This window comes from Paramisgurnus dabryanus, chromosome 5, assembly GCF_030506205.2.
Source record: "Paramisgurnus dabryanus chromosome 5, PD_genome_1.1, whole genome shotgun sequence".
Lineage (NCBI taxonomy): Eukaryota > Metazoa > Chordata > Actinopteri > Cypriniformes > Cobitidae > Paramisgurnus > Paramisgurnus dabryanus.
The window spans coordinates 25,687,590-25,713,342 of NC_133341.1; the positions used below are offsets into that span (position 1 = coordinate 25,687,590).

The window sequence follows — 25,753 nt, forward strand, 5'->3', positions numbered from 1 at the left end:
CTTTTTTTTAAATGCCGTCAGAGCCGGCCCTAGACCTTTGGGGGCCCTAAGCAAAATTTCGTCGGAGGCCCCTTTGACCGTTTTAAGTAAGGCCTAAAGAAAAGCAATGACTACCTTATGACTATACTGCACATATTATCTCTACTATGTTATTTTTTTTAAATGTGTCTATTAAATTATGTTTTAATTATTCTATGTATACTGTATGTTAATGATCTTTTTTACATTGCTGGTCCTGAGTACGTATTTCGTTCTTATGTGGCAACATGTAGCCTACAGAATGACAATAAAAGACCTTGGGGTGGTCCCGGACAGGGAATATCTTAAGACAGGACTCGGCCTTAGTTTAATTAGAAAACATAACTAATTTGAACAAAAATGCCTTACTAAAAACATTATTTGTGTGGATTTTGAGGCAAAACAAAGAGCACTGGTGTATTTTAAGATATGTCAGTGCAAGCTTTTTTCAGTTTGGACAGCTCTTAGCCTACTTTTATTTTAGTCTAGGACTACTTTAATTCCTGTCAGGGAAACTGCCCCCTTGAGTTCTTGATTTGAGTTCCATGTTTGATGTCTAACAGGAAAAAATATGATACCACTGACTGAACTGAATGGCAGTGCAGTGCAACAAACACACACTGATGAACTTGCTAAATAAAAAGACTTTTCACTGACCATCAAAGAAACATTTTTAATTGACACCAGAGTTTAAGAGGCACAAACAACAGCCTATATATAATTTGAATGAAATTGAGTAAATAGAATAACATTTAAATAAAATATAATATAAAATAATAAATATAACACTTAAATGTTTAAATTTTTCAAATAAACAAAATTAACAATAATATCTAAAACATCACAAACAAGGTTAATAGTACCTAACATTCGCCTCACTATATATTATCCCTTACGTAAATAGCATAACAAAAGTTAATAGGCTTGTTTGAGATGAGCAAAATCTGACACAAACATAGGTTTGTGGATAATAACAATTAACTTGCAAATAATATTAATAATTGAAGATTAACAATTAACATTGCATTCATAACATTAATCTAACAAAGCTGACTACTGTATGTCATATGCATTGCTATAGTTTAAATATTAAAGACTGAACAGTGACATTATAAACTTTTGCAAAGGCCAGCAGGTGGTTTTAAAAACAGTTCGCTGTCTGGGCATGTACCACCACGCATATGCGCATGAGTTTGTTTACTCTTACACATAAAACACTTTAAATTCAGACGTTTAACAATATAATTACACTAATGACATACATATGTAGAAATGACAATGGCATACGTGAAATATAAGCGTAACAGAATTAATTTACCACGTTAAACCGTTTAAATATTAATTATTAAGCTTAATATACCAATTCACGTTATGATGGCAAATATAAGAAAGAGAAGTCAAACAGAACACAGGTTTGGTCATTACCGAAGTCAAATAAGATCCACTTACTTCGCATTTACGCACAAACACACATAGCATTAAAGAAATTGTCCTTAAAGCAACAGCAAAAGTTCGCGTCTGTATCAGTGATCTGGCTCAACTCAACTTTGCGTTCTGTGGGCGGGATGCTCGCCTGCACATAGATCGCGGGCACTGATTGGCTGCTGCGCTGGATGTTGTGTGTCAATCAATCTCGGCAAGAAAGAGATCTTATTTATTAGCGAACTTTCATAATAACTATAATAACAAGTAACAGCCTTTTTAACATTGCCATAATAATAAATAATGAATATTTATTTTATGTTACTTTTGATGAATGATTTTTTTCAACCACTAGCTAAGTGATGGCCCTAGCTAGGGGGCCCTCTGCTGGCCACGAGGCCCTTTGCAATTGCAAGTGTCGTTTAGTGGCTGGGCCGGCTCTGAATGCCGTTTAACGTATTTTGGAACCAAACTCTTCAAGTCTCTTCAAGTCTCCATAACAACATTTTCTGCATGCATACGTTTATATTTTTTTGATGTCTATATCATTAGATGTTTATGAAAACATAATCAGATGGCTTAATATATTGTTAATAAAACATATATTAAATTGTACCTTTGTCTGAAAATGCCACATCCACTAAAACCCTATAACGCTAAAATAGCTCGAAAGCAGAAATTTACAGGGAAAACAGAATACAGTAGCACTGTCTTCTCAATTGTCTCTATAACAGTAGTACAGTGCTTGAACACAAGTGTGAGTGCAGAAAAGGTTTTTATTTGTAAGTGCAAAAAATCTAATAAGTTAGTAGTAAGTGCTCTTCTGTGTGGTTTTTTTTTTTGGAGGTTGCAATGGATTTAATTTTAAAAAGAGGGTCTCTGAAAGAGTGTTTGAGCATGCTGACAGCGTGCTGTGCTCTAAGATGCTAATAGTCTCACAGTAACTATTGCACCTTGTCTACTGGAAGTGTTATGGGGTGAACAAACTAGATCACCGCTATTGTACTTGACAATACTGTCTGCATTGCAAGCATGCAATTTTTACCTACCCCTGTAGTGTAGACTCCATGACTGTCTATAAGTAGTTGCATCTCTGAATGAATTCTTTGAAAAGAACAACCAAATAGCCATCAACACTCTTCTTTTGCATATACCGTAGGGCTGGGTGATACTGATTGAAATTCATATATTTGTAATTTTGGTATGAATGGTGATATATTACAGTGGTTCTCAAACTTTTTCAGCGTGCAGCCCCCCTTATGTACGGTGCATTCCTTCGCGGCCCCCCAAAGAAAATTTGTGACAAAAACTGTTCTAAAACTCAACATTTTAATAAAAAAACATTAAATTATACAAAAAGTAGTGCTTTTGGTTAGTATCCTTATTTTTGTTTAGGTTTAATTACACAGAATTCATGATAAATTAATGTATTCCATAAAATGTCATAAAACTGGGGCCCCCCTGGGACCATCTTGCGGCCCCCCGCTTGAAAACCACTGACATATTATACATATCTCTGTGTTTTCTACAAAGAAAAATAAATGTTTCTATGTGAGTTAAAATCTTGTGTGAGATGTTACAAACACAGTTGTTACCTTCCTTTTTGAACTACATGATTACAAAGTTCTTTGGTCAAAATCCAAATATTTGCTCATTTTTCCATGGCATTCTCACGGATTGGTTTAACTGCTTTTTCCCATTTTCAAACCATTGTCGCTTCGGTTAAGGGTTAGATTTGGTGTTTGCATTAGTATGTCACTTTAAGTATTGGTTTATACTATTTTTCTGATGTATTCTTTTATATTTTCTAAACTTTAAACAATTGTTGCCTGGCGTTAGGGTTAGAGTTGGGTTTGGGTAGGGATGTCATTTTATGTAAATCTAACCCTAAACCGAAGCGACAATGGTAAGAAAATAGGACAAATCAGTTGAGTAACAAATCCGTGAGAATGCCACGGTAAAATGAGCGAAAATTTTGTGACTATGCCACGGAAATTCATGAGATCAGGTTGTTTTTAAAAGTGCAGTATACATGTGCACAACATGTGAGCTGGTTGGAAAGCTTACGTCTGAGGCAGAGCTTGTATTGCAAAGGAGGGTCACTTCAGACTATATATAGATATACTGTAGACTAAATTGTCTCATCTCGTATCCCATAGGAAAAATGCTGATATACTGTATTTAATACAGGGCTCAATGCAAATAATTTTTTATACTTGCAGGCCAGTGGTTCAGGTTACACTTGTCTGCTTTAGCTGGAAAAACAAACTGTGCAAAACATCACATTGTGTCTTTCATCGTGTTTTGCCCAATTAAACGTTTCAAAATGTTAAATAATTATGTATTCATTTGGCCTCATAATTATCATATATATGACGTAACACGCAACACATGCAACAGTGTGCACAACAACCAATAAGGTATTTGGAGAGGCTTAAATCTCGATGATAACATTGCATAAGAATGAAATATTTTTTATTTTTGTCTGTGTGACTGAGGGCGAAGCACTGGCCTGTTCGGGCCAGTGACAATATTGTTTACTTGCCCGAGCGTCTCTCACGCTGGCCCCAGGCCGTGGGGCAGTTCCTTATGTTGAGCCATGTATTATATTATTATATTATATTTCCTACTCTTTCGACTTTGAGTGAACAGCAAATGATAAAGTTGGCTGGCATGCAAGATCCTTCAAATGTTTTGTTTTCCATTATTGAGTGGCTCCCCTCAGGATGACAACTTTGCTGTCCAGGGTGCTAAACACAAAGGAGAAAGGCAACCTTTGTTCCTAAAGTGGTTCAGTTGTTAAATCAATCATCCATGACTCCCTTGTCTATTACTCTGTGACTTTCTATTTTACTTGCACATATTTATTAATTATTTATGTATTTTTATGGACATTGTTGCTACTCCATGTGACCTTGTAAATTGGCCCCTGAGGATAAATAAAGTGTTGAAATGAAGTAAAAAAATGACCACAACTGCCCAGCCTATTTCGCCTTCAACCATATAGTAAATATTACGGAATTTTCTGTATATTTGAAATAGTTATAAAATGTTATATTTTTTGTTACAGAATTCATTTAAAGGGCTGAACATCTATAATGAAATGTGTCTGATCAGTGTCTTGTAGTCATTCTTTAAAAAAGTCAGACAGACAGTTAAATAGATTGAGAAAGATATACATTGACAGACAGATAAACATAGAGGCAAATGTTAAGATTTTTTGCAAAAAAAATTCGAATTAAATATTTAAGTCTATTTGTTTGCCTTCATGACTGGAGAGTTGATAAACTCTATTAGCTTTTTGAGTTTGTTTAGTTTTCATCCCATCTTTCACCCTTTTATCTCCTCTCTTTTCCTCTATCTAAGCATCTCTTTATCTCTTAATCACACCCTCCATCTCTCTATCTCACCATCTTCTCTTTCATTCGTCCTCTGAGACCTTCTCTCTTTACTTGATGGTCGATGAATGTTTTACTAAAACATGGGATGGTTTCGGAAAAACCTTCATGCCGTGTTTCTACAAATCAACCGTTTTTTTCGAGCTGTTTCATGTACCCTGTTAAAAAATTGCGGCAATGAAATAAAGGTTAGGTTAGATTTGAACTGCTGTTGTTTATTATCCATTTCAGCGCCTGAGTTTTCTTTTCATTTTGTTCTTTGTGTGTGTGGGCAGTGTGCTTTGAGTGAGTTTTTCAGATTACAGTCTGTGTGCGAGTGTGTGTGTGTGTGTGTGATATTGTGAAGGAAAGCAGAGATGGAAGAGAAGCTGTACCAATCTTTGGCGCGACCACACCCGGGCCTGGAGCTCAGTTACTCCAGCTCATCTGAGGAAGAGGATGGTACCAGCCTTCATCACAAACACTACAGAGAGGCGCACACCCGTACAGACTACGAGCCTGACCGCAGGTTCACCTACAACAGCCACAAAGTCCGCAGGAAACCCATGGAGCCGCCGCAGAAAGGTACGACCTTCACGGATTTCAATAAACAGTGTTTTTCAGCATAAAACCTGTGTCTTATTTACTAAGTACGTGCAAATCAGTTTAACTAGGTGCTGTGTTATGCAGTGAATTGGTCTTAAACTTAATGCTGTTTGCTTACTGCAATTAACATCGTACTATTGATTGATTTTTTTATAAGGAAAGACTTAATTGTAAATTTTCTAGTGATTAAGGCAGCAGTATTTTACAGTATTAAATAATGAACTTTTTGGGCATGTTTGTCCCGTTTCCTGATTTGCATAATTTTTTTAGTTAACTGGGTGAAAAGACAAAACATGAAAACAATTGATCCCAAAGGAATATAAAATCTTAAAAGTGATCGGGAAATCCCAAACTTTAATTGTTAGCAGTTATATATTACCACTAATTAAATTAAAGGCAATAAACATTTTACTAATTAAAATTAAATAATACATAAACAATTATTTGAAGAGTTTGATTCCAAAATGAGATAACTCTGTTTTTTTATTTTTCAAAAATTTCAATTAATTAAATTTCAATTAATATCAATCAAACTGCAGTTGGTTTGTTTTGATGTAAACCTTCTAACAAAAAAACAAAAAATACATCTAAGTAGCACATTAAAAACATGATAACATAATAATAAACATGTTTTGACAAAATTTTTAAAAACAGTGTTATCTCGTTTTGGATCCTAATTTGCTGGTTTAAATAAAATAAAGAATTATTATTTTTTTATTATTTTTATTTATATATTTAAATGAACTAACATAACATAATATCCCCAAAAATCTATTCCAGTAAGTAGGGCAGAGCGGGGTCAACTTCGTGTTCACATCTGGTCAAGATCGCTCTAATGTGATGTTAGCACAATTGTCTTATTTTTTGGATTAAAAAGTAAAAAAGTGCTCTTTATATTTTATGTAATACAACTTTGTTAGGTATGAATGTTAAAAAACTATTATTTGAGTCTTTTGATACTTTAGCTGAGGTGCTATGTTGAGCTTGTCCCAAACTATGGGATTAAGCCAACATTAGCACACATGTCAGTTTGGTGCAAGTTGTCTTAATGGCTTTGGGGCAAGTCGTCACATGCTTTTAACAATGGAAATAGTTAACCCCGGGTTATTCTTAACCCCCGGTTAACGGAATCCTGGGGTATCTGTTACATGTTTCACCAGGGGTAAAGAGATAACCCTGGGTATTCATAATTTGATGTTTAACACTGTGCATTCCTAAACCCTAGGTCAGGTGTCTGAAACCCTGCTCATACACCTGTCTGTAATTATCAAGCAACCCTGAACAGATTGATTATCTGCTTCAGCTGTGTTTAATTGGGGTCATAGCATTCTAACCCTGCTTGGTTTTTACATTGCGTGTGTTTGGCACCGCAATGCAGGGTTAACCCCACAAATACAGGGCTAGCAGGGTTTCATAACCCTTGGTTAATTTCAGGAATAACCTCACTTCTAAATTACAAGTGTGAAACGATTCTAGGGTTAAAAGCAGGGTTTAGAAGGAAGATAAACCAGGGTTAAGCACAGTGTGAAAAGCCCTAGAGTTAATATTTCCAGTTCTGGTTTGAATTAAAAAATTCAAGTCAATAATCACAATTAATTTATCTTCTTCTTTTTAGATAATCTAGTGTGACAATTTACCCATTGATGGGGCAAAGTGAACTTTTTCCATTAATTAGTCTACATGTAATGAGGATAAGATATGAAAATGAAATGTGTACAACATATGTGTATATGCATTTGGTCTCAGATTTATACCATTGTGATTTTTGACAGTGTGAAAGTGTGACAACTTACCCCGCTCTCCCCTACATAGTGTTAGATCATATTTTCACTACCAAACATCAAATACTATTATCCTTTAATTAATTATAGCCTCTGTGTGCATGTGTGTTTTATGTTTAAATAATGACGTACAATTAAAATGTTAAAATAATTTTTAATAATAATTAGATTTATTTCACAATTTTTTCCGCTGTCTTTGATATTCCACATTTATAGATCCTAAGGGAGTACTTTTCCATTAATTAATTCCCCATAACTAAAAGACAAACACAAGTACATACTTGTTCTCACACACAGCATGCTATTAAACATGCATACTGTACCCTTTCTGAACCATACATAATTCTGAGCAGATAAATTGATGTGATTGTTAAGTTAAGGATATTTGTTTGTTGTTTGCCTCTTATTTGTGTGCTGCGTCTGAGTATGTCATTATTGTATGTTTAATTGTGTGGTCCGGTCCGAGAGGAACGTCAGTGAGGCGTGTGATTTGTTTTTAGGGTTGTCTAACACTACATGTGCATGTTTTTTGCTGTTGTGGTCTGTAAGCAGCATTAACACGCCGCTGGTTCGAACAGGTTACAGTGAGGCATTTTGTTTCCTCTATGGAATCATTCAAATGCTACATGCAGAACAAAACACTCTATTCCGGTTACCACGGCAACAGCTGTACAAAGAGAGAGAAGGATAGAGAGAGAGAGATGAAAATAGAGGCAGAGGGAGTTAGATAAGGACCTTTCACCCAAACCTCTTACCCTGACTTTTCCCAGCCATGTCTGCTCATGGACGGTGTGTTTTTTAAGTGTGTGTGTGGGTCAGGCCAAGAAGCACGGGGTCATGTTCCCGTTGAAGGACGGAGAAGTGCATCGTGGGCAATTAGTATTGAGATGATTAGAGCAAGGAGAGCGGTGAGAGGGGTCGCCACGGAGACAGAAGTCAGATAGGTAGAGGATTCTTAAGGACACTTGAGGTAAAGAGCTCGCCTCTCTCTCTCTCTCTCTCTCTCTCTCTCTCTCTCTATCATACACACTCACACACACACAGGTCTGAAAATCACACACAGACAGAGCCATCACAAATCCTTTACCAAGATGGGACAAGAGAATAAAAGAGATACGATGAGTAGAAATGAGACCAGATGAGATGAGAGAAAGAGACAAGCTTGATTTTGATAAGAAATGACGTTAGAGGAGGCGAGATGAGAGTAAGAGATGAGATCAAACAAAATTAGTGGAAATGAGAAAAGGAGAAAAGATCATGGTGAGAAGAGATGAGCAGAAATGAGAAATGACTGAGATAAATCAAGTGTTATGGTTTGATATGCAGTTATCTGTCTTTGTGAGCGTCTGAATTCGAGGCGAATTTGCATGGAGCGAAGCATAAAAATGAGAGAGAAATGTAGTGCAAATGCAATGTGTGTGTGTGTGTGTAAACCTCATATCTCTAACTCACTGAGATTCTTCGGGGAGTTTAAATGCTTTCCACATTTTGTGCAGTTAAAAGCAAAATACTTTTTGTAAAATATTTATTTTGGGGTTTTCCAAGCTATTCCTCATCTCTAAAGAGTGAAGAAAATTGTTTCTCAGCACGGCTCCAGAAATCTCTTCAGTTCAGTAACTCCAGCACTCTAATACAGCCTTTGTGTGTGTTCTTGTAAAACTTTGATTTGCGTGTACGATAAAATACATTTGGATGATTCTTACGAAATCCATACTTAGAAAGTGTCCAGCATCAGATTTTTTAAAAAGCCCTAGAAGCCATATTTTTGTACGTATAAGATTAAGGTCTGATTTTTCTATCTTAAAGGATTTAAAAAATATTTCCTACAGTATATAATTATTTACATTTTTTAGATTATCATTATCAAAAATTATCATTACCGCAATATGATATTACATTAAATATATGCACATACAAACTCATGTTTCGGTAATGAGAACTAAAAGTTGTCTAGGTACTATGACAAACAAATTTTCAACTTTTATCTGGAGAGAAAAAATAAGAACTGCTTACCTGGTAGCCATCTTGAGTGTCACAGTCAATTATGTCCCTTACAACCATTTTTTTTTTTAATGTTAATTCCTTGAGGGCTTAAACAATGATTGAAAATTGTTGCGGAAGATGAGAAAATTGGTCTTGGAAACATTTATATTCGTTATTATTGTCTCTATATTTACCAATGATCACCAAACACCACATGTATCTTTACTGTAAATGTTTATAGTATAACATGCACTGAAGCTTTTGTTTTGTAGATTTTTTTAATTATAAATATTTCCATGTCAAAGAAACCAAATCCAGTCATGTTGCGGTAATGAAAATGTTCCCCTTAAATGTGGATAAAACAACAAAATCGATTTTTATGATGTCATTTGAAAATATGTGCAAAATAGTACATAAAGAGATGTTTGTAACTGTATGCTTCTTATTTTGATACTCTTACTTTGCATTTACTTTCTTTATCAAAATGTTTCATGACACCTCATAAGTCTAATTTCGCGAGAATCCCCAAATTATGTGTGTACCTCTCTCTTTTTGTTCCCTCAGATTTCGCAGATCCATCCAAGACAACGTTCCCTGATTTCCAGACGGAGCTTCACGCAGCCAATCAGGAGCTTGCATACCCGGGAGGCATGTCTACAGGTGTTGCTTCAGATCCAGAGTCAGAGGGCGATGCCTCCCCTGACCACGCCTTGCGTTTGTGGATGCAGGAAGTAAAGTCAGAGCACAGCTCCTGCCTGTCAAGCCGGGCAAACTCGGTTCTGTCCCTCACCGATACGGAACAGGAGCGCAAGTCCGAGCCAGAGAACGGTAAGGGGCGCGAGGCATTAGAGAGATTTTTTTTTTGTTGTACTGTAGGTCAGCCAGACTGTGATCATGATGATAACGTTGAATGATTTTTCATTCATGTGCATATGTGTGTGGATGTCTTGTGTGTGTGTGTGTGTGTGTGTGTGTGTGTGTGTGTGCATTTGGGTTACTCTGAGGTGCCCTCATCAGTGTATGACTTTACAATTTTAATGAGAGTTGACGCAGAGGGAGATGCACACGCGGTTAAACAGACTTCCAGTCTAACCTCACGCACACACAATTTCCTCTACACTGATGCAATATTTATGTGGTGCGCTAATAACTGCTTTGGTGTGTAAACTACACTCCATTATCTCATGCACATACTCACACACACACATTAAGGTTATATTATTGTTAAATACACATACATTAGGTTATATTTGATTGACCCCTGCGGGACCATTTCAGACCATCGTCTTGGCAATTATTGGATACATCTGGTTATGCACTACGCTTGTCTCTCTTTAGGAGTCCGCGCTTCTTCAGATTTTGAATTATTTCCAGCAAGAACACTTATTACAAAAATGTTTCCAAGAAAATAAAAATTCTGTATAATATAATTCCTAACCCTCTATTGTTTCCTTAAAGGGACATTCCACTTTTTTTTGAAAATATGCTAATTTTCCAGCTCCCCTAGAGTTAAACATTTGATTTTTACAGTTTTGGAATTAATTCAGCTGATCTCCGGGTCTGGTGCTAGCACTTTTAGCATAGCTTAGCACAATCCATTGAATCTGATTAGACCATTAGCATCGAACTAAAAAATAACCAAAAAGTTTCAATAATTTTACTATTTAAAACTTGACTCTTCTGTACAGTAGTTACATCATGCATTAAGACCGACAGAAAATTAAAAAGTTGCAATTTTCTAGGCAGATATGGCTAGGAACTATACTCTCAAACTGGCATAAGAATGCTTGAAGTGCTTGATTATTACGCCAGTTTGAGAGTATAGTTCCTAGTTCCTGCCTAGAAAATTGCAACTTTTAATTTTCCGTCGGTCTTAGTACACAATGTAACTAAAGAAGAGTCAAGTTTTAAATAGGAAAAAATATTGAAACTCTTTGGTTATTTTTTAGTTCGATGCTAATGGTCTAATCAGATTTAATGGATTGTGCTAAGCTATGCTAAACGTGCTAGCGCCAGACCCAGAGATCGGCTGAATGAATTTCAAAACTGTAAAATTCAAATGTTTAACTCTAGGGGAGCTGGAAAATTTGCATATTTTCAAAAAAAGTTGAATGTCACTTTAATAACATCATTATATATATATATATATATATATATATCATATTATGACTTTTTTATTTTTGGGTGAACTATTAGGATTTGCCTCCTGTCTAACTACTTGTCAGTGACTAAACAACAAAACATTTTTGACCTTTACCTCTGACAAAGCCATTAATTGTCTACGGACATCATATTTGAATCCCTTAAACTAATTTGTGTACTTTTCGTTATGTGTCTGTTACACTATCAATAACAGTGATTCTTAAGAATTATTACATCAAGAATGATAAGTCTAGGTACATCGTGTTTTGTGTCCTGAGTGAACAATAAAGGTGCTCTCTCTCTCTCTCTCTCTCTCTCTCTCTCTCTCTCTCTCTCTCTCTCTCTCTCTCTCTTCCTTATACAAAGATGGATGTGGTATGGATACCATCTTTGTGTCCAGCGATCTGATTAATTTTTCCTTATCCAATAGATCCAAATTAAAATTAATTACAAAGGCTGGACAGGCACATTAAGGCCAGACTGTGTGTGTGGTCAGGTTAGAGAATTGAGCTTACTTCATTTAAACATCTTTAAATCTGAAGTCAATTTAGAGGTCCTTTAGTACCAATAGCTTTAGCTGTCAGATTTATACACTGCAGTATTACAGTATATAACAGTATACATGAAGCCAATTACACCTTGTAGATGTTTGTGTTCATTCAGGCAAAGCCATGGAAGTAGCGTTTAAGACCCTACTCATCCAAAATAGTTTTGTGGTTGAGGGGATCTGTATGCTAAACTGTCAGAAAAATGGTCAAATTAAGTACCCCAGCTGTCACTGGGGCTGCACCCTTTTAACAATACAGCTTTGCACCTAAAGACATATTGGTACCAAAAAGAGCTCATTAGTGCTTCAAAGATACATACTGTACCAGTATCTCAATGGTACATATATATTGGTATCAAATGTATACATATCTGTACCCAGTGGTATAGGACGTTTTTATATGGTACTGCCCCAGTGATAGCTGGGGTAGGGGTGAGGGAGGCTTAAAAATAAGCAGGGTTAATTATAATGCAGCTACTTTACATATTTATACAAGGCTGAGCAATCTGTGCTTTTGGTCATTTTCTCTTACTGTCAGAAGATCTCCTGTGAATTTGTGAAAAGTTTTGCTTTGCTTTGGTTAAGATATTGAACAAAGAGTGTTTTGGAGGCATAAAAGTAAATTTCTTCGTCTTATGTTTTTTTTTTTTGATTTCTGAGTTGGGTGCGTAAGTCACCAAGTCCAACCTTATATTATTTTAATCACTGTCTTGTAACCTAAAACATAATAACAGCATTTAGAAACATTTCAACAACTCCTAGTAACTGATAGCTGGGATTGAAAACATTTTACACAGCAGGGTTAGTTGTAACACAGTGTTACAACTAAACATCCAGTATACAATGATAATGAAATGAAAACAATTGAAATACTATTCATCAAAATGATAACTGTTAATTCAATATCAGGGGAAATAACTCACAATTATAATTTTTTGTCTTAATTCTGCAGGCCTTTAAAAAAATCTATTTATATGCATTGATGCTTAATACAAGGATGGTTAGAAGAAGGATCATGGATGGATGAATTTGTGAATATCTATCTTTTATAGGCAGATATATAAACATTATCCACCATTGGTATATAGACAAAATTGTATTGAATTATTTGTGTTTAAACAACATTTTCTAGCAGGTGTTACAACAAATCCTCTGTTTGTTACAGTGAACCACACACTGTTAACGATTTCCCTGTATTTTTACAGTACGGTACTGGCAGCACGGTTGCCAGTAAGTTACTGTATTTTGGGTTTACAGTACTGTACTGTAATACCATTTTACAGTACACAAACTAGTACTGTATAGTTACAAAGCAGTACTGTACTGTAATTTTACAATATTTTATTACAGTAGTCTATTTTTACAGTAATTTACTGTAATGTCTATATTGACCCATAAATACTATTTATTACTTATTACAGTTAATACAATAATATTATATAAAATAGATAGAGATTTAGGTTTAAATCTATAGTTATTAATATGGTAAAAATGCTATCCTTGACATGACATAATGAATTAAAAGGCAATCCAAGCAATGTTTGTATCAAAATTTTATTTAAAAAAACATTTAATTGAAACAAAACATTTAAAACAAGATTTTAAACAATAATAAACATATAATCAAGTAACATAAAATAAAATCAACAAGTATAAACAAGTTTGTAGACCCCTGCTGTAACATATTTAACTCTGGCAAATAGAACACTGTTCCATAGTTTGAAGTTTTCAGTTTAAAGTCCATCATCGACTAAAAGGTAACATTTCACTGTGGTAAAAAGAACACTGGCCCATAGTTTTAAATATTCTACTTGAATTTCATTTAACACTAAAAATAAATGCATTAAACTGGCAGACAGACCACAGTGGCCTTTACTTTGAAGTCGTCCATTCGAACTCAATCAGGGACTGCATGAAGCTGTTCACATGGGGGTTAATGGCCACAGCTTTTCTCTGCACCAAGTTCCTTGTCTTTTTGCTTGCTCCTTGTCTGGATGTGCACTTTTTCCCATCTTTGGAATTAATTCTATCCAGAAACCTGTTAGAAATATCATAAACATTAAGTCAACAAATATAAGATAGAAAAAGATTCTTAAAAAATTTAACTCAGCCTTGAATTTACCCCTATTCTGAAACCTTTTGCTCTTATTCTACTGTTCCACACCTAATTTCACTAAAATACAGAAGATTCACTTACCGCTGAACAAACTCTTTCCTCAATGGACAGCATCCACATGGATCATGTCATGATTGAATGTCCTGAACAGAAAGTACAATTGTTACTGATTTGGACACAACTTTTTATTCTGAAAACAAAATATTTTGTCAATAAAGTCCAGGGACACCTCTGCTAAATAAATACAATTATTAAATTAAATTTCTTATAACCAAAGTCTGAATATTTCTGTTTGTATATTTCTACATGGCAAACTAAGACAATTGTGTACATGTTGTGTATGGTCGTGTTACAGTGTTGTGTGTGGGAATTGTGAATGAGTGTATACATGGGTATTTAAAGAAACTGTAGTGGTAAAGTGCAAACTTACCGAACAATGTGCTTGGTGTGTGTCTGGTGTCACCCATTGTGCCTCCACATCTGCCTTAACTCCTGAAAAGTGCAATGACACTCATGTAAACTACAAATAAAAAGTGATCAGCACATTCCTGTGTACTTTTACATGTGACGTGAAAGCATTTAATATTGCAGTCGAAAAAATACATGACTTGTAACTGTACATCATGTACTTGCCTGGTGCCTTTAAAGATGATCCATCTTACCCAATCCAGCTTACAAGTAATGGTAAGACTGTAAAAAAGACAAATGTTACAAAATCTGTTAGCCATAGAAATAAGTAGACATTGTGAAGGAAATGGTAAAAGAAAATTTAGTAACACTTTACAATAAGAGTTTATTCCTTAACATTTGGTAATGCCTTAGCTAATATGAACTAACAATGAACAATATATTTTACAACATTAATAATATTTGATAATGTTCATTGTGCAGAGACAAAGTGATTGATTTAAAAATGTATTAAGTGTTTAAATCTAATATCATGCTATGCTAACAAATAAAACATTACTGTAAGTGTTAAGTCAGTTGTAAAACAAATATATATATATATATTAGTTGTTATATTATATATTATATATAAATATCTAAATAAGTCTTTTTTAAATTATTATTCTATAACATCTTGTCTACAGAAAATCTCTGAAAATGTCTCGTTTAGTGCAGAAAATAGCGATTTATAGTGACAAGGTAAAAAGACTGTCCCTTTAATGTTTTACCCGGACGGCTGCGGTGTAACACTATTTCACGCAAAGTTTTTAAACAAGTTAGTAGCTAGCTGCTCACTTTAAAGATAAACATGATCGCCTAAATCTGAGCAATCCTGGTGATGCCAGTTTTCTACACGATGTTATAATGGACTATTTTACATCCAGAGATGAAGGATCAGATGACAGAGACGAGAAGACCAAGGTACGTAAATGCGAAGCCCATTCTCTTTTCGTGCATTGATTTGATGTGTTTTGGAAACTTATATATACAGCGTGTAATGCATCTGAAGTGGTGGAAACAATATGCCATAAAAATGTATTGGACAACTTACTGGACGTGTAAAACGCTTAAGAGAAGATATTCTCTGCTTTTGCTGATATAAGTTACCGTAATATAATAACAACAACAATAAGCGCGGCAATCCCTTTCGTTCATCTGATATTAAGATGAGCCCAGGTCTGAATTATATTTGGTCGAAGTTAAAGCTGCGATGAGTTCGATGCATTTATCCAGTTAAATATGAGGTTTCTTGTTTTCACTTCTGTGGAGGAGTTTGGTACTACAGTATGCTGTGTACGGCGTGTCAAGTCCTATCTGTTTACAACCACGAGTCAGCCTTACCAAACAGTCGAACTTCATACTTTTCTCTGACGCTAACTGAACGGATGAAACGCCGTCAACGACCGTTATGCTGGGACCGCAAGACCGCGCTGGCGGGTTGTCTTTGTCCATTTCGTTAAAAATAGTTTCATTGTCACCACACTTTCAACACAATATAAACTCACCAAACCGTCATAATTTAGTTAAAACAACCCTATATTCATTTAAAAAGGTGTAAAGCGAGTTAAAGCAGCGGTAGACATCTGTGTGTAACGTTTACGTTAGCTTACTTTCTGAGGGAGATTGAAACTTTGTTGGCGACCGTTTTTCTCTCTCATTGCACGTTTAAAACAATATTGTGACAAACTATTGACAACATTCTTAAACTAAAAATTAAGTTTTCATGAAACAGAAATATTTCAAACTTACCGAACTGACAGAAATCAATCGTCCTCCTTCAGCTGCAGCCAAGAGTTGTGCTCTCCCTCTGTCTGTGTGATTTGACGTTGGCGCACTTTCACTGATTATTGCAAGTACACCTGGCACATTACAGCAATGGCTACAGCAAGGTTACATCAAGACCAAAATATACTGTAAAATTTTCCCGCTCAAACAAATTTACCCAGAATGCATTATGAACTGCAGTACTGTACTGTAATGTACACATACAGTATAGTACTGTGGATTTTTACAGTACAGTGCTGCTAAATCTACAGCGACATCTAACAGTGCACCTATGGGGTAGGTTGTAACGTTTGCACCCCTATCACTTTTAGTGTAATTGTATGATAATGGTAGGTCCCACAAACAAACTTTAAGTGTTCATTTGTAGCAGAGATGTGTATGTTGATTTTACAAACAAATGATAATTCTAACTTAAATATATTTTGAATGATAGAGACAAAGTCAAAAAGCATTAGGTTGTGCCCTGCTCTCCCCTACATATTTTGACAATTTTTTCTAAAAGTGTACCTGTAATGTACGCCTAAGAAATATCTGAGTTAGCTTTAAAGCTGCAGTCTGTAACTTTCTTTGGTTAAGAATTGAGAAAAAATCAATTATTGAGCAAGTACATAATAAACTGTGTTCAGAACCGCCTTCTTACCTTATTCCAATTCACAGCTGTAAGCTTATAATAATGATTTATGTTTTGAGCTGTTGGGTCTGATTTCACGGGGTAATGCCACTTTGATTTTACCCTTGTAAAAAACTGCAAGCAACTATGTTTAACAAAAAAAAGGGTGATGGGGAAGAAAAACTACCTTGACCGTTCGTAAGCACAATCATTTTCATTGTGTCTAACACCAGCTACTTCCATACTATATAGTAGACAAAAAGCAGTAAGCGAGGTGAGTAGTATGTCCGAATTCATGGTATTAGAAAAACAGTATGCGAAAAGTACCTGGATGACCTACTACCCTCGAAAAGATTCTGAAGCGTTCATGCGATGGAGACTTTACTATCCTGTGAGCCCCTGAGAGAGGAGTTATCCAAAAAAGCAAAAGGAGATGTGTTGTTTTATTAAGAAATGTCCGAAAGGGGTAACACGGCTCAATTCAAATGAAAATACATATATTCAACAGCTGTCTCTTGTGGTTAAATTGTGCTTCTTTAACGTCATTCCACTTAACGACCAACTTGTACTTATGACGACACCATGTATGAACATGGTGGATGTAGTAAGTCCAAATTCATATCCAAACTATATAGTAGGGGAGACCGGGGCGTTTTGGTTTTGGCTCAGTCAACAAAAAATATTTAAGTTTGATTAATTATAAATTTACACAAGCAGCACACACATCTCTGCTACAAATGACAATTTGAAGTTTGTTTCTAGTACTTACCATTCTTGGACAATTACACCAAACGTGCAAGAAGTGCAAACGTTACAACTTACCCCATAGGTGGGGTTAATTGTAACAGACAGGGGGTTAGTTGTAACACTTGCCAAAAAATTAAGTTTGCAGGCAAATATTTCAATACTAGTTTGTCTATATACTTGAAGTGTATATTGTTTATATATCTGTCTATAATAGACAGGTATCCACACTGTATTCATTCATCCAGCCCTTTTCTAACAATAGTTCAATTATAAATGGATACAAATGTCTAAATATGTGAGAAAAGCAGCACAATTATGACAAAACATTTTTTTATAAGTGACCCAGTCTGTAATTACCATACTACAGTTTCAAATTCAAATTCTGAGATAATTAGCATCAAAGTCTGATTTTAGCCATTCATTTCATTATGATTTCAATCTTTGATGTGACCTTATTCAATCAATATTAAAGATATTAACAAAAATAAATTTGACACAGTTTTTGATAAGACAGGCACATTGGCGATTTTTATATCGTAAGTGCTGAGGGGTTAGTTGTTACACAGCGTTACAATTAACCCCACTGGGTCAAAATATTTTCAAGCCCAACAAAGAAGTTGCTAAGAGCTGCAGACATATTTCAAAACGATGCTATGTTTTAGTTAACAAGACAATGATTAATATGACATAGATTTGGTATCTTACACATCCAACTTAAAAAAAAAAAAAAAAAAAAAAATTACATATAATTATAAAATTTACTTACATGCCACCAAAACACTTGTTCATCAATAACTCTCTGAAAAAAAAGTTATACATTTCCAATATTTTGCGGGAGATCGTCTTTTGGCAGGGTGAAATCAATACGTAAAAAACGAATCGCTCAACCCTGTGCAACAATTTAAACAGTCCGTGTTACAACTAACCTCGCATTAGTACTTGCCCCGCACACCGCTACCTACTGTTTTACCGGTCCATGAATAGGTATTTCCTCTAATTCAGTACCTATTGTCACAGTATGTGATTTCAGAAGCAGCGTTTCCGTTTTTACTAAAAGGCCAGCAGTTAATTTCTGAAAAAGCCCTAAATGCCATTCATAAAAACCGAGAGCAAAACATGCCAACATATTTAATACCTCTCAGTAACACAAGAAGCTGTGCAAAATGGCCTTCAGCTTTATAACCACGTCCGATTGCTTCCTAACAGTCACGTTATATTCCACTCTTGACGGAGTATTGATTCACAACGGGTTTTTAAAAGCTCCGGCACCCGTGTTCCCAGTCTCTCGGGATAAACGGTCGCCGCAGCCGTCGCAGGTGCTAAAAGAGTCTTTTCCTGTCGGGAGACACGCTCTTCCCCCGGACCCGAGGTTGTGTCCCCTATCTCGACACTGGCTCTCGCTTTCATCGTTCAGTCGGCGTGACACCGCTGGAGCCGATAAATGCCGCAGTTTATTCTTCTTCAAACAATGGCAGACTGCAGATTACACAGCCGCAGTAAATTCATTATCATGCTAAAGGTTTTTAATTTTCCAAGGCCTGAAAAGCCAAATTGAAAGCCAAAGGTGACGGAATTAAGACAGACGCGCGCTGGTGAAAACAGGCCGGGCGATGATCAGACAGCAATACAATTAATCCAATAAATGTCGGGGGAATTGAAAAACCATATATCTGCCGTACAATTTGAGCATGAGGGAGCAGCCATTCAACACACTTCACATGATGTGTGTGTGCGTGAGATAGATTAGCCAGCTGTGTAACAGTCATTCCTCAAGACAGCAGTGTGTAAATGCTTTGGCTTTCTAGGCTCTCATCATGCCACAACATACAGTATATGCCTGTCTGTGTACATGCATGGTTAGCCTGAACATCTCAGGACTGTGCTGGTCCATGCCATGTGCATGTATATGTAACTTCGAATGCGATTATTTTTCAATACACAATCGGTACCCTACAGCAATACTTAAACACACACAGCTCAGCAGATTGTATGTACATCTACACTCTGCCCACGTAACCATGCCCCCTACACCACAGTTACACCTCCCCCTTGTATTGAATTATGAGTCCCGCAAACTCAAATGAATACAGAAAAGACAGAGATAAGAAAAATCAAATCTAACTCGTCTTTCTGTATTTTTCTTTCTCCCTTCATTTTCTCATTTAAAGCAGTGCAACGGCCTCTCATTTTATATTCAGACAAATATACTCTTTTATTTGTTCCGTTCATTTATTTATTTATTTTTATATGGTTATTTATTTATTTGTTTCTTTTTCCTCTGACAGGAAATTGTCAGAGGTACAAATTCGAATAAAATGACCTCTCTCTCTCTCTTATTTTTTCCTTCTCTCTCTCTGCCTCTCAGAAAGATTGCTCTATTAATTCTTTATGCATGTAGGTGGCAAAGATTCCAGATCTGAAATGATGGATTTTCACCTATGAATTAATTTCATCTCTGTCATTTAAAGTTCAGGCATCAGAGCTGTCATTTCCATACCATCCGTTTTAAAGTGAACGAGGCAGATGGGAGCGAGCGAGAGAGGGATGAGTGGATGAAGAGAAGGAGTTTACGAGAACATGTGAGAGATGGACAATAAATTCTCACTTTATTTTCGGCACACGAAGCGGCAATTTCTGTGTTGTTATAATCATGCGCAATATAAGACGTCTATTCAAAACACCAACAGCGCTTTTAATTAGGGGGCACTTTGTTAATCGGTTGCATCAGCTGCGGTCAATCGAACAAACACACTCAGTCTGTAAGCAGAAATCCTATTGAATCTATCGCCCACTTAACTCGCTTAAAGTAAATCAGTCACAAATACTATGTGACTGTTTCAGCACCTAATTAATATTCGATTTATATTAAAGAGCACCTATTGTCCGATTCACGTTTTTAAATTTCCTTTTGTAGGTGTGTATTAGTACTGTAGGGGTGCGCGGGGGAAAAAACTAACGCTGGGTTAGTTGTAAAACGGACTGTTTATATTGTTGCACAAGGTTAAGCATTTTGGATTTCTGGTGTTTTTTTCACGCTGCCAAATGAAATTATGGGAAATGTATAATGTTTTTTCAGAGAGTTATTGATGAACGGGTGTTTTGGTGGCATGTAAGTACATTTTTTCCTTGTAAGTTTTTTTCGGTTTCTAAGTTGGGTGTGTAAGATACCAAAACCATTGCTATGTCATATTAATCAGTGTCTTGTTTACTAAAACATAGCATTGTTTTGAAATACTTCTGCAGCTCTTAGCAACTTTTTTGGTGGGCTTGAAAATATTTTCACCCAGCGGGTTTAATTCAAACGCTGTGTTACAACTAACCCCTCAGCATTTAAGATATGTAAATCGCTAACGTAAGCGTAATTCTTGCTGTTGTTTTAAATGGCTACACACGAATGATTGCTGGCTGCCAACAAAATAAATGTGCCTGCTTTTTTCAAAAATCGTTTGTCAAATTTATTTTTGTTCATATCTTTAGTATTGATTGAATACGGTCAGGTCAAAGATTAAAATCATAATGAAATTCATAATGAAATGGCTAAAATCTGAATTGGATGCTCATTATCTCAGAATTTGATTTTGAAACTGTAGTATGATTATTACAGACTGGGTCACATATAAAAATTTTTTTTGTCATAATTGTGCTGCTTTTTCTCAGATATTTAGACATTTGTATCCATTTATAATTGAACTATTGTTAGAAAAGGGCTGAATGAATGAATACAGTGTGGATACCTGTCTATTATAGACAGATATATAAACAATATCCACTTCAAGTATATAGACAAACTAGTATTGAAATATTTGCCTACAAACATAATTTTTAGCAAGTGTTACAACTAACCCCTGTCTGTTACAATTAACCCCACACCTATGGGGTAAGTTGTAACGTTTGCACTTCTGTCACGTTTGGTGTAATTGTCCAAGAATGGTAAGTACTAGAAACAAACTTCAAATATTCATTTGTAGCAGAGATGTGTGTGTTGCTTGTGTAAAAATATAATTAATCAAACTGAAATATTTTTTTAAAGATTGAGCCAAAACCAAAAAGCGTTAGGTTGTGCCCGGCTCTCCCCTATGTGGGAAATAGTGTGTTTTTTACCATAAACCACGCAAACACATTGTATACCAAATACACAAAATAACGTTGTTTTCAGCAATGAAATAGGTGCTCTTTAATATTCTTTAATGACTTTCAGAGCATTCTTATAGCGTCAAATGTGCAATATGCAGCATAAAAACGTCAATGATTTATTCTGGGAAGAAAGACGTATCAGGTCTGTCTTACGTTACTGACATTATTAATCTATATGGCCTTCAGAAAAGACGAAAATGGTTCATTTTTTCCCCTCTCTGAACGTTCTGGGTCACTTGCCCCAAAACTACTTGAATGAGATGATGTAGGTTATAAGACGACACTAAGCTATAAATTCTCTATTTAGTGCTCTCTCTCCATACACCGGCTAAAGTCAAAGGCACAATAATGAAATCCTAATAAAATATGTTGGATGTGTAAGAAATGTAGCAGCCATAATGCACAAAGAGTCTTTTAGGTGCTTCGAGTTCAGATCTTCCTCGTATGTTTTTTTTTTTTTTGTATTTAACTCGGAGCAATGATGAGACCTGCTGCAGACAATCTAACGCTCAAGTCTAGAGAATAATCTCTTGGGCACACAGAGATTTATGAGAGGGCTAAAGTCTGAGAACCATTAAAAGGATTTTAGAATATAACAAATGGTGGCGGGCTTATAGTTAAGCATCTGGGCTTGTAACGCAATTACCAGTGAGTTTAATAATAAAAAAAGAATCAACAAAATGACTTAAAAATGAAAATAGTTTCTAATCAGATTTTTGAGTAACATCATTGTGGCTTAAATAAAGCTCGGTGTTTCGGTGCTGCAAGTCCTTTCATAGTTGACGTTAGGGGAATTTCTGTTTTTCATCATCTGGTTTTATAGACTAGGCTCAATCTAATAAAAGAAAAACACAGAATAGATGGTTTATTGTGCTATTTTCTAATTTGGTAAGGCTCACTCAAGGAAATATTATTTATGCAAAAGGAAGGTGAAAGAAAAGACACCTCAGCCGCAACACCTGACCCGCTTAATCGGGTGGGATCCTAGCCGTCCAAACGTGTTATACTCATGCATTTATTTGCTTCGGGGTGCCAGGCCACAGTTAATGCAATTTCTCTCACATATACATCAGGTCTTTATTACCTCCTTGAGAAAAAGTGGAATTGTGAAAGTTTGATAGGTGTTTTTCCAGCCTGGAGGGTTGTCTGAGCTCCACAGAAGCTTTAATGATTAAAAACAGAAGATTGAGTTGAACCCTAAGCGAGTGTGTTTGTAGTACTGCACCTCTTCAGACCAATAATTGAACACATGTGGTTCCTATCGGCCCGTCCTCTCTGTTTTAATGATATCTTTGCTAATGACGCTGCCTTTAATCATCTGAACGCACTCGCTGTGCAAACTTTCACACAGAGCATATTTGCTGCGGAGAACGTTATTATTATATGAGAGATATGATGAGGCTGTGAACTATTTTAGAAATAAGGTTTTGGTACCTTTGTAATTTCTGTGATGTTTACACGGCCGACGCATTTACCTGAAGTCTCGTTTAGTGTCAGTTTTAATGAGGTTTCTGCTTTTTTTATCCTGAGTGCGGTCTCTGAAACAATCTCTTTTGAACTTTTCTTTCTCGTGTGGGTGGGTGTCGGCGTGTTGAAGGGTACAATGATGAGACATTTTAAAATTACTCCTGTCATTTCTGAAAGAGGAAATGTAATAAAGGTGGGGGGAGGATGAAGGGATTTTTTACCCCCACTCTCTGTCATACATAGTCGCTGTAAAGAGTTTGGTACACTTACTGAAAATTTTCACCGCGAGGTACTGGGATTATGTTTTTAAGCAATCATGTTGTTAGGCATTGGACATCAGATGCTCAGATTCATTTTTCATTGTATTACGCCCCCACGCATGTTTCCATGTTTTATGGGGACTTTTCATTGATATAATGACTTTTATACTGTACACGTTGTATATTTTACCCCCTCTCTTGCTAACCCAACTCCTACACCTAGACTTGTAGAAAAGTTTTTGCATTTTTTACATAAAAACATAATTTAGTATGGTTTAGAGTTTACCTGAATGGGACCAAAAAATGTCCCCACAAGATAAAAAATACTGGTTCTGCTTTCTTTGTATGGATTACAGGTTCACTAACATATGGGTCAATGACATGCATGTTTTTGTGTCCAAGGGCATTATGTACTATATAAAAATAACTTGATACATTTATGACATGTGTCACTTTATTATATAAAATTTAGTTTATATTTAGTTGAAATACATTTTCGGTATTTGTAATAATAATAATAAAAAAGGTATCTCAACTTGTAAACTGGCATGTGGGGCAACCATCCATACAAATAAGGCTGTTAAAAATTATAAAAAATTTCTATAAACAAATTTCATGAATATCAGTACACTAAAAAATGTCTCATTAGTTTCCGTGTCAAAATATTACATTCATATAGCTGTAATCTAATCATGTTTGTTGTATGCAACTTAACTGTTTTTATGTTGACCTTAAATAATAATTTACTTGGAAATTTGCCATGTAATTTAAACATATTCAACTATTGAGTGTAGTTGTTCGGATGTTAGGATAAAGGAAAAACTTTTGTCCAACAATTTGGATGTTCTCACACTCTAAAAATGGCTGGGTTATTTTTGACCCATAAATATTGGACAGAACACATGCTGGTCTAAAACCATGGGGTATAATAAACCAGCAGTTGGGTTAAAACAATCCAGTGTTGGGTCAATTTTGACCCAGCAGTGTGTTCTGTCCAATATTTACACATTATGGGACAAAAATAACCCAGCCATTTTTAGAGTGCAAATGTCAAGGTAGTACATCTGCAATCATGGGTCTTTTATAAGAAGTTAACAAGTATAAACAGTAAACAAGATACAGTATCACATCATTCAGTGAACCCCAGGTATATCTTTATGGCTGAATGAAAACTCTGTAGGTTTCTCTCAAATAGTGAAAAAAATGGCTACTTGAATGTACTGTGTAGGTGAGGCAATCACTGTAAAACTAGAAATAAGTCTATTTTATCAAACACATTTTAGTTATATTTATGATACAAGCTTATATCCAAGTAGTCAAGTAAATTCATTCAGTGGTCAGGTGGTGCAACCAGAAAGTCAAAGGGTCCAACTTCTATGAATACCCTTATGAAGTAAAAGAAAGAAATTAGGGATGTTAACCGATGACCGTTTGACCGATGGTTGACCGTATCAACGTTAACCGGTCAAAGTTGTCGGTTGTCGGTTAAAAAAAGGGATCTGTAAATTAGGCTATTATAGACAGTGGACTAAACCCTACTACAGTTAGTCATCTCTTTCTTTCCAAGATCATGTTGTGTGAAGTGAACAAATCCCTCACACTCAGTTTTTCATAACTGGTCTGTTTGTACTTTATAAACCAATAAAAAAACATTTGGCGCGAGGTCACTGCGTTTGGTTTCGCATGCTCACAAGGTTTGCGAAAAGTAAATGCTACAGGCTATTTTTTGATAAATTCCTTTATTCGAATAGTAAATAAAATACAGCAATAAAATAATTAAAATTAAAGTCTCTCCTGGTTGTGTTTCAAATTATTAACATTTATGTCTTTTAGGCTAACAGTAAAGTGCAAAGTAAGTTTAGTTTCTATAAATCCTCAGCCATGATTTTTACCACTTTATTAAGTTTTGCTTTGTAGAAAGCATTCCTTTAAAGTGAATTTCGTTTTGTATAAATTGTATCTTAATTTTAATAAATGTTTCATCAACCAAATGCATGTATTTAATAAATAAAAAGCAAATATAGCAGAGTATATAATTACCGGTCCATGCATGAAGGCACCGGCACGGCGCGTTCACTTGCATTGAATTGTTAATTAGAACACACCTCATCATAAATAAATAAAACTCAGCGTAGGCCTATATGCCTCATACAAGCATTAAATATCTTTGCTGCATTTGTTCTAGAACAAACACAGTGCGAGACCTGCTTTGGCCGGTGCGTCTTTTACACATTCTGAAGGTGCCCGTTTAATCCATTGGTTTTATCGTGTTGCAGTCTATTAGGCAACATTCCGCATAAGATGGGTTTAG

The 25,753-nt window shown here is 35.6% G+C and overlaps 1 protein-coding gene and 1 long non-coding RNA gene across 2 annotated transcripts in view; one reads left to right on the forward strand and one right to left on the reverse strand.

The window, feature by feature from the left end:
- Positions 1 to 25,753, forward strand: part of tenm1 (teneurin transmembrane protein 1) — a 214,503-nt gene that overhangs the window by 41,213 nt on the left and 147,537 nt on the right. The window contains exons 2-3 of the mRNA XM_065250598.2: positions 5,114 to 5,402; positions 9,752 to 10,015. Coding sequence (XP_065106670.2) covers positions 5,195 to 5,402; positions 9,752 to 10,015 — 472 coding nt within the window. The 5' untranslated portion in view covers positions 5,114 to 5,194. The remainder of the gene's footprint in view (positions 1 to 5,113; positions 5,403 to 9,751; positions 10,016 to 25,753) is intronic.
- On the reverse strand, positions 13,059 to 14,671 carry LOC141282192 (uncharacterized). The gene is made up of 4 exons (XR_012336714.1): positions 14,626 to 14,671; positions 14,423 to 14,484; positions 14,074 to 14,135; positions 13,059 to 13,914 (listed from the first exon to the last, which is right to left on the reverse strand). It is a non-coding gene; the product is annotated as an uncharacterized lncRNA (long non-coding RNA).